Source organism: Gossypium hirsutum, chromosome A09 (assembly GCF_007990345.1).
Source record: "Gossypium hirsutum isolate 1008001.06 chromosome A09, Gossypium_hirsutum_v2.1, whole genome shotgun sequence".
Lineage (NCBI taxonomy): Eukaryota > Viridiplantae > Streptophyta > Magnoliopsida > Malvales > Malvaceae > Gossypium > Gossypium hirsutum.
In genome coordinates, this window is record NC_053432.1 from 82,368,078 (window position 1) to 82,386,727 (window position 18,650).

General features: G+C 33.8%; 1 protein-coding gene and 2 pseudogenes across 1 annotated transcript; all 3 read left to right on the top strand.

The window, feature by feature from the left end:
* The first annotated feature begins 813 nt into the window (after positions 1-813).
* On the top strand, positions 814-3,887 carry LOC107928561 (heat shock 70 kDa protein 8). The gene is made up of 2 exons (XM_016859818.2): positions 814-1,051; positions 1,953-3,887. Exon 2 carries the CDS (start codon positions 1,962-1,964, stop codon positions 3,672-3,674), a length of 1,713 nt encoding a protein of 570 aa, XP_016715307.2. The 5' UTR covers positions 814-1,051; positions 1,953-1,961; the 3' UTR covers positions 3,675-3,887.
* Positions 3,888-6,487: 2,600 nt separating this feature from the next.
* Positions 6,488-14,133, top strand: LOC107928488 (heat shock 70 kDa protein 8-like; annotated as a pseudogene).
* Positions 14,134-15,157: 1,024 nt separating this feature from the next.
* On the top strand, positions 15,158-17,832 carry LOC107928516 (heat shock 70 kDa protein 8-like; annotated as a pseudogene).
* Positions 17,833-18,650: the final 818 nt, after the last annotated feature.

Below are 18,650 nucleotides of genomic sequence, written 5' to 3' on the forward strand. Positions count from 1 at the left end.
TCACGTAGATAACGGGGCAAGCCTTGATCTTAAAAGCGGTAAATATGTTTTTTAATCTCTTCAAAATTTATGAAAGTATGTGTTAGTATAATGATAAAATTACATATTATTAATCTTTCAAAGTTTATGATTATGTGACGAAGTAACTGGACCTAATCATTGGTTGAGCTGAGTTTAGGTTGGAACAATGTTAGATTTATTTTACGGCCAAACCTAAAAGAATGAGCTTAAAATTTTGTTCAAGTCTGACTCGATCTACTGCTATAATTTTTTTAATATTAATTTTAATATAAAAATAAGTTTTAAAAAATATAATAAATCAAATAAATTAAAAATATTAAAATAAATATTTATATTTAAAAAATATATACTTAAATTGAGACAGTACCCAAAATTTATTTAAGTCTAAAAATAACAAATTGAGCATCATGGTAGAAATTCAAGTTCTGATATAAGGAATGCGTGATAATTCTAACAATGAGTGGGGAAGGAATAATGAAATAAATAGGTTGCCCCCTCATTTCTGCTGTTACCAAACTCTGTTTCAATCAATACTTAAAACCATAATAAGGTTAGGTTTCAATAAAGAGTAGAGCAGTGTATTTGAATTATTATTCATTTAATAAAAATATTTATGTATTTTTTTAAAAATATTTATTTTTTAAAAATATTTTACTATAACCTGAATTAAAATTTAAAAACTCCTTTGTTAGTGTAGGAAATAATTTCTGATATTATAATATTTTTTATTTTAAACGTCTGAGTTGGAATTTGAGAAGCTTTATATCGCATAGATTTTAATCAAAGAAAACTATAAAAAAGAAAAGAAAAAGTGAGTAGTCTAGGAAACTCTAGAACGTAAAGCAAAGCTCCAACCCATTGTGTAGTTTCCAAGTGCTTAAAACCCTCAACCCTTCTCGCCTCTTCTACTCTCTTCATTTCTATTTCTTTGCCACCTTCTCCACCTCTCTACAATTCAACATTCTCTTAAAAACAAATCCTAATCCTAATCCTGCTTCCTGTTTTTTTTTTTGGCAGTTGCTTTTATCAGGTTTGCATTTTTCTATACTCTTCTCTCTGCTTATTGATTCCATAGACCTTCCTCTGTTTTTGGCCCTTTTTCTTTTCAATGCAGCATGGAATTATTGGATTTTGGATTGTTGTTGTTGTTGTTTTCTTTGAATGTTGAAGAAGTAAAGCATTTAGTTTCTTTACTTGGGTCGGTTTTGGTTTTTGATTTTTCATGCTAAAGTTGACGGCTTGATGCTACTTTGGTCCTGGGTTTGTATTGAAAATTCGAGAACTTGGTGTCAAAGTGATATTTTAATGGATGATTAACCTTTTTTATTTTTTAGGAAATTTCATTCTTGGGGTTTTATGATTTTAATGGCTTTGAATGGAAATATTGAAGTTAAGCTTAAGCTTTATGAGTTACGAAAGAAACAACCACTGATTTTCTTTATTCATTTTAAGGTGAACAATTTGACTGTGAGTTTTATGTTGATGGTGGGGTTTTGAGGTTTTAGCTTAGAAATATCTCGGGCTTGCTAAATTTTAACTGTTAATGGGAAATGATAGTACATTTCAAGTGTTTGTAAAAAGACCTAAATGAATGATTGTTTTATAAGTCTATAGTTTATATATGATGCTGTGTTGGAGACTAAAATGGTTGTCTAATTGTTGCTTGTGGGTTCTTAAAATGGGATGTTCACTAGACATGGATATTTTTCTATGGAAGTTTATTGTTATGCTTTTAAACTGGGTAAGGCATTCATAATAGTGTACGTTTTTAAGAATCTTTTTTAGGTACTCTGTGTTTCATCTGTTTGTCAACTTCATATTGTTTGCTATGGTTGTTTTTCTACCAGTTGTTTGTGGTTGCTAGAATGTTTAATTTATTGATCATGAATAGTGTGCTGATAAATGACATTGATGTTTAATTGTTTTGCCAGTTTGAAGAGATGGCTGAACCAGCGTACACCGTGGCATCTGACAGCGAAACAACAGGGGAGGAGAAATCTTCATCTGCTTTTCCAGAAATTGCAATTGGAATTGATATTGGAACTTCACAATGCAGCGTCGCGGTCTGGAATGGCTCACAAGTGGAGCTTCTGAAGAATACTAGGAACCAGAAGTTAATGCGTTCTTATGTCACTTTCAAAGATGATATTCCTTCAGGTGGAGTGAGCTATCAACTTTCTCATGAGCATGAAATGTTATCTGGAGCTGTTATCTTCAACATGAAGCGACTGATTGGAAGGGTTGATACCGACCCAGTTGTTCACTCAAGCAAAAGCCTTCCTTTTCTGGTTCAGACATTGGACATTGGTGTTCGTCCGTTTATTGCAGCCTTGGTGAACAATGTTTGGAGATCCACTACGCCTGAAGAAGTTCTTGCTATATTTCTGGTTGAGTTAAGAGTCATGGCCGAATCTCAATTGAAGCGGCCTATAAGAAATGTCGTTTTGTCCATTCCAGTTTCATTTAGTAGGTTTCAGTTGACTCGAATTGAACGAGCTTGTGCTATGGCTGGTCTTCATGTTCTTAGATTGATGCCTGAACCAACAGCTGTGGCATTACTATATGCACAGCAACAGCAGCAGATGATACATGACAATATGGGCAGTGGAAGTGAAAAGATCGCTCTCATCTTTAATATGGGCGCTGGGTATTGTGATGCTGCTGTAACAGCTACAGCTGGGGGAGTTTCTCAGATAAAAGCCTTAGCTGGAATAGCAACTGGAGGAGAAGACTTCCTTCAGAACATGATGCGCCATCTCTTGCCGAATTTTGATAACCTCTTCTCAAGCCGTGGAATTAATGAGATCAAGTCGATGGGGTTACTTCGAGTTGCAACTCAAGATGCCATACACAAGCTCTCTTTTGAAGAAAGTGTGCAACTTGATGTAGATTTGGGTAATGGGTTGAGAATATGTAAGCAGGTGAGCCGGGAAGAATTCGAAGGGGTAAACCAGAAGATATTTGAGACGTGTGAGAGTCTCATAATCCAGTGCTTACATGATGCAAAGGTAGAGGCAGATGATCTGACCGACGTAATAGTTGTGGGTGGCTGTTCTCATATTCCAAAAATAAAAAATCTTGTCAAGAGTGTATGTAAAAGAGAACTTTACAAAGGTATGAACCCACTTGAAGCAGCAGTCTGCGGGACAGCTCTGGAGGGGGCAGTAGCTTCAGGCATCAGTGATCCTTTTGGCAACTTGGACCTCTTAACCATTCAAGCCACACCTCTTGGAATAGGGATACGTGCTAATGGGAATTCATTTGTGCCCATTATACCTAGAAACACTACAATGCCTGCTCGCAAAGAACTGGTCTTCACAACTGTCAATGATAACCAGACTGAGGTATTGATAATTGTCCATGAGGGTGAAACAGAGAAGGCAGACGAGAATCATCTGCTTGGCTATTTCAAGATTAGTGGAATTCCACCGGCACCTAAAGGAGTTCCAGAGATAAATGTCTGCATGGATATTAATGCATCAAACGTGCTGAGAGTTTTGGCTGGAGTCATAATGCCGGGTTCTCAACAACCTGTTGTTCCCGTAATGGAAGTAAGGATGCCGACTGTTGATGATGGGCACGGTTGGTGTGCAGAAGCACTGCATAGAGCATATGGGTCTACTCTAGACTTGATGACTGTCCAGAAGAAATAAAACTCGATGCTCTCTTCATCACATTTTACTTGAATGTTGTATGTTTTTTTCTTCCATTAGAGAATCAGTCTTCAGCAACAGTTCGTTGTAATGTGTTTTTTTCTTACTTGCATATATATATGTATATGTATATAGTTGCATGCGTGTGAGCTTGGTGTAATGAAATAAAGCATATAGCAGCAACTACTTTGGTGCTGTCTATGAATCCTAAAATGTATTTCAAAAGTACTTCTGACTCAAAAAGTTGTCTGTCTAGCATTTCGTCTGGCTTCGAAAGTGCTTTTGACCCCAAAAGCACTTTTGAGAACCAATGCTAAACGAAGTCTAAATCAACTGTTTATATTTTAAAAGTTTGATGATGTCGCGAATGATTTCAGAAATACAGCTTGAAGAGATAAAAGTAATCAGAAAAACAGATCACAACTCTAAATCAGACTGAAATTCAACAATAAAATGAAGTGGCTGAACCTTTTTTTTTTCCTTTTTGCAGTTCAATTTTTGAAAAGGTTCTCTGAAGTGGACATAGAACAGGCAAATGTGCATTGTATATACATGAGATGAAATATAGTCTAAATAGAACCTCTCTGTAAGTAGTATCCATTCTGAATTTCATTCTATTTTGGTTGAATGATGATACTTAGTTGCAAGGGTTGTTTTCATCTAAGTGTTCAACTCTCTCATATGGATTGCAGATTGTTAAGTTTCATGGTTCCTAATTATGGTTTTGACCATACAACAGAAACTTTTCAACTTCTAAATGAAATTTAGTTTCTCAAATTTTATTCCTTTGACGTTTGAACCCTTTAAGCTACTAAACAAGGGTTCTTTGAGTCAGACCAGACCACATTGTTCTTCTTTCATGTTTAACCTTTATCCATTTATTATTATTATGGACATTGTCCTCTGTTGATTAGACAGTTTGGGAGAGGGAAATTACATAGACATAGTTTGAACCCTGATCACTGGGGTGTCAAGAAAGGGCCTTAATCACTGCTCCTTTATGTTATTGACCCATCACAAAGGGTGTTTAGTTCCAATGAGATATAATATGCAGCAACGCACGGAATCACATCATTGCCTACGTGTGGATATATGATTATATATCTGATATATAATCTTGTATCATACATGTCCGACTTCAAGTACGATAACCTTGAAATGCTCAACGAGACCGTTAAGACTTAGGAAGGGAGTTTTGAGCAAATTTATGTCCTTTTTTATACCAACTCAAGAGAGGAATATCCAAGCTTTATTTATAGTATAGAAGTTGAGTAACGGAAACTCTAAAACTAAAGCAAAGCTCTATTCCATTGTATTATTTGCAAGTGCTCAAACTCTCTACTCTTCTTGCCTCTTCTACTCGCTTTATTCTATTTTTTTGCCACCTTCTTCACCTCTCTCAATTCAACATTCTCTAAAAGACTCCTAATCTTGCTTACTGTTTTTTTGCAGTTTCTTTTATCAGGTTTGCATTTCTCTTTACCCTTCTTTTCTCCTTATTGATTCAATAAAACCTCTGTTTTTCTTTCTTCTTTTCAGTGCAGCATGGAATTATCAGATTCTGGTTTCCTGTTCTTCTTTCTTCTTTTCTTTGAATGTCCAAGAAATAAAGCATTTAGTCTCTTTAACTGTGGGTTATTTTTGGTTTTCATTTTCATGCTAAAGTTGACAGCTTGATGCTTCTTTGGTACTTAGGTTATATGGGTTAGTATTGAAATTTCAAGAACTTGGTTGTCAAAAAGAATTCACTTTTATGATCTTTTGATGGATTATTAACCTTTTTTAGGGATCATTCTTGGGGTGTTATGATTTTTATTGGCTTTAATGGATGTGTTGGAAGTTAAAGCTTAAGCTTTATGGTTATGAAAGAAAGAAACAGCCATTGATTTTCTTTGTTCATTTTAAGGTAGGGGTGAGTAAAATCCGATTCGATTCGAAAAACTACGTCATTTTGATAAATGTTTATCTTTTCTAAAGTTAAAAGTCAAAACTATTAAGTTAAAAGGTAAAACTACGTTGTTTTGATAAAGTTTACTTAATTTGTTTTGATAAAGTTTACTAATTAAGTTAAAAGGCAAAACCATTATATTATTTATGTTGTTAAATATTTTTATACTTCGTTTACTAGTTAAATAATCGGTTCATTTAAGTGCAACAGTGCAACATTGAGTATGAATAATAGGATTCGTTAACTCGACTCGACTTGACTTGAAATTTTTTGACTCGATTCTATCCGATTCAAAAAAAATTCAAATTGAGTTCGGTTGCTAAAATAGGATTCGTCAACTTGACTAACTCGAAATTTTTTGACTCGATCCGACTCGAGAATACTCACCCCTATTTTAAGGTGTTGATGGTGGAGGTTTTGAGGTTTTAGCTTTGAAGATTCTCTGGCTTTTTAAATTTTGAGTATTAATGTGGAATCATAATGCATTTCATGTGTTGTAAAAAGATTTATATGAATGATTGTTTGTATAATTCTCTAGTTTACATTACCATGCTGTGTTGGAGACTAAAATGGTTGTCTAATGGTTGCTTGGGGGTTCTTAAAATGAGATGTTTACTAGATATGTATATCGTAGATTACTTTCTCATATTTTTACTTGCTGGTATTTACATTGATAATAGTTTACATTTTAAGAATCTTTTCGAGGTAATCTGTGTTTCATCTGTTTGTGAACTTGGGTTTTCATACTTGGTAAAAGGAAAGTTTAGTTTTGATAAAAGAAATGAAAGTATATGTTCTATGGTGGTGGCATTGTATACTATATGTGAACAAGGACTTATAGTTTCTCTAAATTTCTTGTTATTTACAGAAATCTTTTGGGATCAAGAGAAAATGCTTGTTCATCTGATTCTGACTTCATATGTTTTGCTATGGTTGTTTTTCTACGAGTTGTATGCGGTTGCTAAGGCATCTAATTCATTCATCATGAGTGTTCTGATGGATGTTGTTGCTGTTTAGCCATTTCGCTAGTTTGAAGGAATGGCTGAAGTGGCATACACCGTGGAACCAGACTGTGAAACAACAGAGGAGAAATCTTTATCTGCTTTTCCAGAAATTGCAATTGGAATTGATATCGGAACTTCAGAATTCAGTGTCGCTGTTTGGAATGGCTCACAAGTGGAGCTTCTGAAGAATACTAGGAACAAGCCGTTAATTTGTTCTGATGTCCCTTTGAACGATGATATTCCTTCTGTTGGAATCTTTCTCATGAGCATGAAAGGTTTTCTGGAGCTTCTATCTTGAACATGAAACGACTAATTGGAAGGGTTAATACTGACCGACTTGTTCAAGCAGGCAAAAACTTTCCTTTTTTGGTTCAGACATTGGACATGGGTGGTCGTCCGTTCATTGCTGCCTTGGTGAACAATGTTTGGAAATCCACTGCACCTGAAGAAGTTCTTGCATTATACCTGGTTGAATTAAGAATCATGGCTGAATCTAAATTAAAGCGGCCTATAAAAAATGTCGTTTTGTGTATTCCAGTTTCATTTAGTCGGTTTCAGTTGACTTGAATTGAACGAGCTTGTACGCCGGTCTCCACGTTCTTAGATTGATACCTAAACCTGCTGCTGTGGCATTACTATATGCACAGCAGCAGCAGCAGCATATGATACATGACAATATGGACAGGGGAAGTAAAAAGGTCGCTCTCATCTTTAATATGGGTGCAGGGTATTGTGATGTTGCTGTAACAGCTACAGCTGGGGGAGTTTCTCAGATAAAAGCCTTAGCTGGAAGTGCTACCGGAGGAGAAGACTTCCTTCAGAACATGATGTGCCATCTCTTGCCGAATTTTGATAGCCTCTTCTCAAGCCATGAAATTAATGAGATCAGCTCAATGTGGTTACTTCGAGTTGCAACTCAATATGTCATCCACAAGCTCTCTTTTGAAGAAAGTGTGCAAATTGATGTAGATTTGGGTAATGGGTTGAGAATATGTAAGCAGGTGAGCCGGGAGGAATTCGAAGAGGTAAACCAGAAGATATTTGAGAAGTGTGGGAGTCTCATAATCCAATGCTTACATGACGCAAAGGTAGAGGTAGATTGTAACTTCCCCTAACCCTATACCGTCGTCGGAACAGTGTTACGAAACATTATCTGTAACGACCCAAATTTCAGTGATATCGGAATAGTGATTTGAGATCACTAAATCCGACAAGTATGTTTGAAAATTTAATAAATTAATAATTATGAGTCAAGTGTGAATTTAGAAGAATATTGAATTAGTGAATTTTGTGTTAAAAAAAAAGAGAGAGAGAAAAGAATTTAATAAGTAAATTGGGTCTAAAACGAGGTATCAAGACCTCGAATGCATAATTCGAGCCATAAATATTTTTAAAAATATTTATGGAGTGTAAATAAGTTAGTATTAAAGTTTCGTTAGAAAATTTTAACGTTTGGATAGTCAATTAATTAAAAATGACTAAATTGAAAAAGGTACAAAACTTGATAAAATGATTAAATAGCTCAAGTGTTAAATGAGGGAGGACTTAAAAGGAAAATTAGCGAAAAGGGAATGGATGAGGCGGCATAAGCAAGAAAAAAAAATCTGGAATCAGGTGAGCTAAGGGTAAAATGGTAAATTTTACAAAATTAAACAAATAAATTGAAATTGAAAGAGATTTCTAGGCCATTCTCATAATTTCGGCCAGACAGCCATGGGAGAGAGCTTTTAAGCTGGTTTTGCACAATTTCACTGCATGTGAGTCTATTTCTTGCCCTTTTCTTATATTTTTTTGTATTTTTAAGACTTTTGCAATTAGGTCCAATCATCTAATTCATTAGTTTTTGATTTGGTGGGTGAAATTGGAAGTTACCCTGGATGAGTAAGGGTAGTATATGATGAATTATTATGAAATTTAAGTTCTAATTTCATATTAAGGTTGTTTTATTAAGTCATTTTGATAGAAAATGGTATTTAGGACCTAATTGTGAAAAAGTTGTGAATTAGATGTTGGTGTTGAAATTCAGAATATCAAAGGTTTTGAATTAGTTTATAATGATAAAATAAAAGTGTTAATTGAGAAAAAAATTAGTTCAATTGATGGGTGAATTGAGTAGGGACTAAATTGTAAAAATTGTAAATTTTGGGGTAAAAGTGTAATTTTGAAATTTGAACAGCATAAATTGTGAAGTGAAATAGAAATCAAATAAATGCTAATGAGTAGAAATAATTTATATTATAGATCAAGAGAAACGAGATTCAAGTCGTGATCGAGGGAAAAATAAAGTTTACGAGGAATAGGCTCAATTGCTAATATTTTATATCGAGGTAAGTTCATATGATTTTTAATAATGCAATGTGTAATTTAATGTTTTGAAATAAAAATTTCATGAATGATATAGTATATTATTGCATATAAAATGTCATTAAACTGTGATAATTGTAAAATGATATTTGAATAAAAGTACAAATTAAATGGAACAACGGACTTGAGTACTTTCATTTAGTGGCTAAGACGAATTGACGGAAAAGACCATGGTTGGACCATGACAGCATGTGAAATGTGATTTCCGTATAAGACCATAGCTGGGCTATGGCTTCGGACAAATGTGATATGTGCTTCCGTATAAGACCATATCCGGGATATGGCATCGGTGTGATATGTGCTACTGTATAAGACCATATTTGGGATATGGCATCAGTGTGATATGTGATCCGTGTAAGACCATGGCTGGGTTATGGCCTCGGTATGTGATATGTGACTATGTGCAAGACCATAGTTTTACTATGGCATTGTGATAATGAGGTACTCAATTCCGTAATCGTTCCCTAATTTGATTATGAACGAAAATGTAAAATAGCCCGAAAAGATTAAGAATTGGTGAATACTATGAAAATGACACGATTTGGAATAAGTTCTTGATACTTGATGACATTGAGATTATGGATCTATGCTTATGAAGCATAATTATGTGTTCTTACCATGATGGATGAAATGATATTGTATGGATTTAGTGAATAATAGTGGTGAATGAATAAATATAGCCTTGGCAGTTTTGGGTTACTGCAGTAGTGTAACTTTTGAAATTCACCATAAATTGTGGAAATTGAGTTAAGGGCTGAATAAAATATGAGATTAAAGCCTGATGAGTCTAGTTTCATATAGAGGAAATGGTGCATGCAATTGAATTTTATGTTATAAGATATTTAAATTGTTGTGAGACAGAGTTTGAATGACTTTGAGATCCCCTGTTCTGATTTTATAAAATCATTAGAAATTTTAAAAAAAAAATTATGAGTTTTAATTTATATATTTAAAATCCTTATCGAGTCTATTTTCAAGAGGGATAGACGGGAACATCATCCAAGTCCCGAATTATGAGATAAATAATTTTTAGTGAAGAGAGATCAGAACTGTTGGATAGCGAAACAGGGGAAACTTTAATGAATAAACTGTACTAAATGGCTAAACCAAAAATTCTGAAAATTTTATGGGAGAAAGGTATATGAATCTAGTTTCAATGAAAATTAATGGAACTTAATTTGGAGTTTCGTAGCTCCAGAAATAAATTATTTAGTAAATGTATCTCGATAAAACAATTTAAGCTGAGTATGTATAATTGTACAATTGTGGTGTTTTATCTTAAAAGCATGTTGGTAATTGCTTATTAATTTCATATGGACTTACTAAGCATTTATGCTTACTCCCTCCTTTTCATTCCTTGTAGTTTTAACAAGCCAGCTCGGAAATCGGGAACGGTCGGAGGCCCACTCACACTATCCGTAAACCATCTTGGCATAATGGCTTGTATATTTTGAGTATGGCATGTATAGCATTATAATCATTTTGTATATATGGTCTTATGATATGGATAATGAGTGGTATGGAAATGCTTGGTAATGATTAGCCATTGGAATGGCTAATCATGATCATATTTGGTGTTATGTATGCTAAATTGCTAGCTAATCCATGGAAACCATGAAATAGGCAAAATTTACCATAAAATAGATTCAGACAGCAGCAGTGACGTGAGTTTGAAAAATCATTAAAAATAGTAGAGATACAATTAGATGATGAATAAAATATGGAATTGAAGAATTGTGAGTCTATTTTCATATGGATGGAACAAAACAGGTATATGAGTTATATTTTATGAGAAGTTTAAATTTTTGTGAAACAGGGGCAGAGCGATTTCTGGATCCCCTGTTCTGACTTTGGAAATTCACCATAAATTGTAAAAAGATAATTAGAAGTCATGTTTTATATGTACAGATTCCTTATTGAGTCTAGTTTTATTAGAAATAAACGACATAGTCATTTAAACTTTGTGCAGGGAGATATCTAATTCGTAATACACAGAGGTTAGAGCAGTCGAACCCTAAAACAGGGGAGACTTTAACTAATAAACTGTACTAATTGGCCTGACCAAAAATTCTAAAAAAAAATTAGTAGATATATATATGAGTCTAGTTTAAGGAAAAATTTACAGAATTTGATTTCGAGTTTTGGAACTTGAGATATGAATTTTTAAGCAACTATGACGCAGTTGGACAGCTTGTCCGAATTTGTTTAAGTGCTCAAATAAGTTTAGTAATGCCTCGTGCTCGACTCCGGCGACGGTCTCGGGTAAGGGGGCGTTACATTATCAGTCAGTACAGTCCAATTTCAGTCATTAATTAAAATAAATATTCATACTCATCCTAGTTTTAAGATGTCGTCCCTTTAATGGGCCTTCGCGGTCCAATATGGACAGTAAATTTAATTTGGAACTAATTTAGAATCAATACGAATTTTTTTTTATATATTTCAAAATTCATACTATATACCATTGCCAACCATAATTTACTTAGTTCATCAATACTTTTACAACTTAAATGACTCTCATTAAACATCCTAGGTACATGCCATTATCAATACTAAACATACTTTACCTCATTGAATTCGGGATCGGCCTAGAATGCTGATTCGACAGTCTAGCCTTAACTTAACCTGCGCACGGAAACAAACCGTACGTTGAGTATACACTCAGTGGTATTTCTATAATCCGAACACTTGATAATATAACAATTAAACTTAAAATCACAATAACAAATATAACTATTCATTTATTTATTTTATAGATAAGTTTCATTTACTTACCATAAAAATTCTATACAAGCCATATAACAAACACAACAACATATTTGCTCAATTCTTTTCATTTGCTTACCGTATAAATTCTTTACAATATATTCACAATTCATTTGTATTTCCACTTTACTTCTTAACAATATACCATTTTAATTTATTCTAACATCAATCATCATCCATTTGAACTTCACTCATTTCATGAACCTTTTGGTTCAGGTTTTCAATCTCATATCTCAATTTCAATTCTCAATTCAATTTTTCATTTAATTTCAATAGCTCAATCAATCAAATTCACTCGATTTATCTTTTCACTTATTTACCCCTATTAATAAGACTCGGACTCTGATAGATACGTGGATTCCTCCCAAACACACCAGAATATCCAACCCAAACACACCCGGAATATTATAAATCCTCCATAACACACCAGTATATCATATCCTCCCAAACACACCAATAAGGCATTAAATGCCTCTTCAGATAAACCGAAGTATATAATAACAGAAACATCTTCTCGGCCGAACTACAAATCTCTTCATCACATCATAAATCCAATGGCATGCCATTTGTATCCAATCTAGTCCGATACTGTTAATAGGGTATTCGATTCACTTTCTCAATTTAATAAATCTTTCATCAATATACCATTCTAATAATCACATATATTCACACATTTTCATAATTTCATATATTTTCATTCAATTCAACAAATATATTTCAATTATTCACATTAATTCATAATTTAATACAACTCAATTCACTTTTCAATATCAAATATTCAATTATCACAAATCTCATATATTCATATCAATTCCCTCATATTCCAATCAATATAATTTTTCAATATAACATTCATTCAATATTCAAATTTTTACATAAATCATATATATAATTTATATTTCAATCAATATAAATTTGATAAATTCATCACATACCAAAATCAATTCATTTCAATTGTAAAACATCATAATTCTAACATTAACAATTGTCATATGTATATAAATATAACAAATAATGACTGAGTTCGGATTATAGAAATACAAACCGAAATTTTCGAGCTAACTCCCGTTGACTTTGTCTTGTCCTTCCTTAGCCGAGATTTTCGATACCACATTGACTATTAAAGTTTAAAGCTTCAAAACCTTGATTTTCTCTTTTCTCCTTTTCTTTCTTTCTTTCCTTTCTTTCTCCCCTGTTCTTCTCTGTTTCGTTTGCTTTGTTTTTCTTTTTCATTTCATTTATTTCTTTATTTTATTTCTTTATTTTATTATTAAACTATTATAATATTTATTATTTATACATGTGTATATTTATTAATACACATGTATTAATTTTTCACCTTACACTTGTCATAACTTTTATTTATTTAATTAATTAATATAAAATAATATTAATATAATATATTTTAATTATAATTATTTTACTTATATAATAAGTAAATACACATGTATAATACATGTGTACCATTTATATTTGTACACATTTAACTTATTTTAACCATACATTTGTCACCCCTTTTTGGCTTATTTCTTATTTAGTCCCTTCACTTTTCTTTATTCTATAATTAAACTTTCACACTTAATTCAATTTAATCATTTCTACTAATTACTCTTAATTAAGCTAAATTTACTTAATTAAAGTCTAATTAACCGTTCAATTGACTTCGTAAATATTTTTAATAAATATTTACGAATTTAATTTTTTAGAAATAGAGACCTGAAAATTCACTTTCCCGATAACCATAAAATTTGGGTTATTACATAGATGATCTGACCAACGTAATAGTCGTGGGTGGCTGTTCTTATATTCCAAAAATAAAAAATCTTGTCAAGAGTGTATGTAAAAGAGAACTTTACAAGGGAATGAACCCACTCGAAGCAGCAGTCTGCAGGACAGCTCTGCAAGGAGCTGTAGCTTCAGGCATCAATGATCCTTTGGGTGACTTGGACCCATTACCATTCAAACCACACCTATCGGGATACAAACTAACAGGAATTCATTTGTGTCCATTATACCTAGAAACACTACAATACCTGTTCATAAAGAACTGATTGTTACGACAGGAAATGATAACCAGAAAGAGGTATTGATAGTCATCTATGAGGGTGACGCAGAGAAGACGGAAGGGAATCATCTGCTTGGCTATTTCAAGATTGCCGGAATTCCTCCAGCACCTAAAGGAGTTCCGCAGATAAAAGTCAGCATGGATATTAATGCATCAAATGTGCTGAGTGTTTTTGCTGGATTAATAATGACAGGTTCTCAACAACCTGTAGTTCCCATAATGGAAGTAAGGATGCCGACTGTTGATAACTGTTACTGTTGTTGTACGGAAGTACTGCATAGAGAATATTTGTCCACTCTAAACTTCATTTGATTTGAATGTTGTATGTTTTTTTGGTCCATTAGAGAATCAGTCTTTAGCAACAGTTTGTGTAATGTGTTTTTTCTTACTTGCGTATGTATATATAGTTGCATGCATGTGAGCTTGGTATAATGAAATAAAGCATGTAGCAGCAACTACTTTGGTGCTATCAATGTATCCTAAAATGTTTATGATGTCGAAATAGATTGACAGGAATGTTTGAGCCAACACTAAATCAACTTTTTTATGTTTCTAAAAGTTTTGATGTTGTTGTCAATAGAATGATTTCAGAAATGCAGCTTGAAGAGACGAAAGTAAACAGAATATGTTTCCAGAAATAGTAAGTAAACAAATTACAATTCTAAATCAAACTGAAATTCAACAAAGCGAAGTGGCTTAATCATTTTTCTTTCTTTCTTGCAGTTCAATTTTTGAAAAGCTTCTCTGAAGTGGACATAGAACATGAAATATACATTACATGAGATGCAATCTAGTCTATGTAGAACCTCTCCGTAAGTAGTGCCCAGTCTGAATTTCATTCTCTTTTGGTTGAATGATGATATTTAGTTGCAAGGGTTGCTGTCATCTAAGTGTTCTAATCTCTCATATGGATTGTAGATAGTTAAGTTTCATTGTTCCTAATTATGGTTTTGACTAGACAACAGGAACTTTTCTACATCTATATGAAATTTTCTCAAATTTTCTTCCTTTGAAGTTTGAACCCTTTAAGCTACAAAACAAGGATTCTTTGAGTCAGACCAGACATGTCTAAATTTATTATTACTATTATTATTATAATGGACATTGTCCTCTGTTGATGAGGCCACTTGGGAGAGGGGAATTACATCGACATAGTTTGAACCTTGATTATTGGGGTGTCAATAAAAGGCCTTAACCATTGTTCCCTTGTGTTGTTGACCCATCACAAAAGGTGTTTAGTTCCAATGAGATACAAAATGCAGAAACACATGGGACTGCAACAGTGCCTACATAGATATATGATACATATCCGGCTTCAAGCAAACATAACTTTGAAATGCTTAACGAGACCTGCAAGACTGAAGGAGGGAGTTTTGAGAAAATTTAAGTCCGTTTTATACCAGCTCAACAGAGGAAGATCCAAGCTCTATGTATAGTATAGAAGTTGAGCAAAGGAAACTCTATAACGTCAAGCAAAGCGCCATTCCATTGTATTATTTGCAAGTGCTCAAATTCTCAACTCTTCTCGCCTCCAATACTCTCTTCATTCTATTTCTTTGCCACCTTCTTCATCTCTCTGCGATTCAACATTCTCTAAAAGACTCCCGATCTTGCTTACAGTTTTTTTGCAGTTTCTTTTACCAGGTTTGCATTTGTCTTTACTCTTCTCTTATCTTATTGATTCCATAGAACTTGCTCTGCTTTTCCTTCTTCTTCTTTTCAATGCAGCCTGGATTTATCAGATTCTGGTTTCTTGTTTTCTTTTAATGTCCAAGAAATAAAGCATTTTGTTTCTTTTACTGTGGATTGGTTTTGGTTTTTAATTTCTTTTCATGCTAAAGTTGAAAGCTTGATGCTTCTTTGGTACTCAGGTTATATGAGGTAGTCTTGAAAATTCAAGAACTTGGTTGTCAAACAGAATTCAGTTTTATGATCTTTCGATGGGTTATTAACCTTGGTTTTTGTGAGTTCCATTCTTGGGGTTTTATGGTTCTGTTGGCTTTGAATGGAAGTGTCGGAAGTTAAAGCTTAAGCTTTATGAGTTATGAAAGAAAGAAAGAAACAGTCATCGCTTTTCTATATTTATTTTAAGGTGTTCAATTGTTTTGCCAGTTTGAAGGAATGGCTGAACCAGAATACATCGTGGAATCTGAGTGTGGAACAACAGAGGAGGAGAAATCTTCGTCTGCTTCTTCGGAAGTTGTTATTGGAATTGATATCGGAACTTCACAATGCAGCGTCGCTGTCTGGAATGGCTCAGAAGTGGAGCTTCTGAAGAATACTAGGAACCAGCCGTTAATTCGTTTTGATGTCCCGGTCGATAATGATATTCCTTTAGGTGAAGTGAACTATCATCTTTCTCCTTACGATGTTTTTTCTTTAGGTGAAGTGAACTATCATCTTTCTCATAAGCATGAAAGATTATCTGGAGCTTCTATCTTGAACATGAAGCGACTAATAGGAAGGGTTGATACCGACCGAGTTGTTCGCGCAAGCAAAAACTTTCCTTTTTTGGTTCAGACATTGGACATGGGTGTTCGTCCTTTCATCGCTGCCTTGGTGAACAATGTTTGGAAATCCACTACACCTGAAGAAGTTCTTGCATTATATCTAGCTGAATTAAGAATCATGGCTGAATCTAAATTGAAGCGGCCTGTAAAAGACGTCGTTTTGTGCATTCCAGTTTCATTTAGTCGGTTTCAGTTGACTCAAATAGAACGAGCTTGTACTATAGCTGGTCTCCACGTTCTTAGATTGATGCCTGAACCTGCTGCTGTGGCATTACTATATGCACAGCAACAGCAGCATATGTTACGTGACAATACGGGCAGGGTAAGTAAAAGGATCGCTGTCGTCTTTAATATGGGTGCGGGGTATTGTGATGTTGCTGTAGCAGGTATAGATGGGGGAGTTACTGAGATAAAAGCCTTACTTGGAAGTGAAATCGGAGGAGAGGACTTTCTTCAGAACATGATGCGCCATCTCTTGCCGAGTTTTGATAAGCTTGATATCAATCAAGTCAATGGGGTTACTTCGAGTTGCAATTCAAGAAGCCATTCACGAGCTCTCTTTCCAAGAAAGTGTACAAATTGATGTAGATTTGGGTCATGGGTCGAGATTATGCAAGGAGGTGAAACGGGAGGAATTCGAAGAGGTAAACGAGTATATATTTTTCAAGTCTGGGATTCTCATAGTCCAGTGCATGCACGATGCGGATGTTGACGTGGAGGACCTGACCGACGTAATAGTTGTCGGTGGCTGTTCTTGTATTCCGAAAATAAGAAATCTTGTCGAGAATTTATGCGAACGAGAAATTTACCAAGGAATGAACCCGCTCACAGCAGCAGTCTACGGGACAGCTCTGGAAGGAGCGTTAACTTCAGGTATCGATGATCCTTTGGGCGACGTGGACCTGTTAACCTCTCAAGTCACAACTCTCGGAATAGGGATACGAGCCAACCGGTCTGAATTTCTGCCCGTTATACCTCGAAACACTACAATGCCTGTTCATAAAGAAATGATCTTCACAACCGTCAAAGATAACCAGACCGAGGCATTGATAGTCGTCTACGAGGGTGAACCAGAGATGGAAGACGAGAATCATCTGCTCGGCTATTTCAAGATAACCGGAATTCCTCCGGCACTTAAAGCGGTTCCAGAGATAAATGTGGGCATGGATATTAATGCATCAAATGAGCTGAGTGTTTTGGCTAGACTCATAATTCCAGGTTCTCGACATCCTCTAGTTCCCGTAATGGAATTAAAGATGCCGACCGTTGATGACGGGCACAGTTGTTGCGCCGAAGTACTGGCCAGAGCATATGGGCCTACTCTGGACTCAATGATAGTCCGAAGGAAAAATCATTCGATTTAAATGTTGCATGCATGTGTAATGAAATCAAGAATGTAGCTCGTTCGTGTGAACGTAACTTCTCTTCTTCACTACTCTTGTCGAGATCTACAAAAACTTGTTGGAAATTATGACACATTTCCCTATTACCACAGATTAGAGCGAATTTAATATAATTACATTTTTTTAAAATAATTTTGTTAACATATTTATTCTTTAATCTATAAATAAAAATATAATATATTTTAATATATTTAAACTCACGTTATCTTGTATTTGTAACAATAACAATATTAATCGAGCTAATAATCAATTATAAATATAATTACATATTTTAAATAATGATTGTATTGAAGAAAAAGTTTGAAAAGCAAAAGGTTCAACTTCTTTATAAAGGGAAATCGAAGTGACATTTACAATGAGTAAAATGCCGAGAAGAACCAAAAATCGTTGGGTCTTTGAACTTCTTATGATGATAGGTGGAGTTCAATTACTGGGTCAGCAAGCTATGCCACTGTGACACTCTTTAAAGTCACCCAATAGGACAGGTGTCCTATGGGGAGGGAGACTCTTGTAAATTACTTTTTTGTTTATTATTCTTTAAGGGTAAATTCCACATATAGTCATCTAACTATCAAATATTTTTATTTTAGGTATTCAAAATAAAATGTTTGTAATTTAAGCACCCATGTTACTTAGTTCAATCATTTTGATCACTCCGTAAGTTGATGTAACAATTAAAAATTTTAATTTTTAATTTTTACATATTGCATCAACTTAGTGAGGATTTTTTTTAAAAATATTCAAAATTTACAAATAGTCTCAATTTGATCATAATTATAAAATATTCAAAGAATATATATAAATAAATATTTTTAAAATATAATAATAAATTTAAAGATATATATAAAAATTTAAAATATTGTTGACGAGAAATAATAATAAATAACATAAAAATATATATAAAAAAACATGTTTT

What these genes read in the sequence shown, in the direction of transcription:
- LOC107928561 (XM_016859818.2), top strand. Translation starts at nt 1,962, where the DNA reads ATGGCTGAACCAGCGTACACCGTGGCATCTGACAGCGAAACAACAGGG.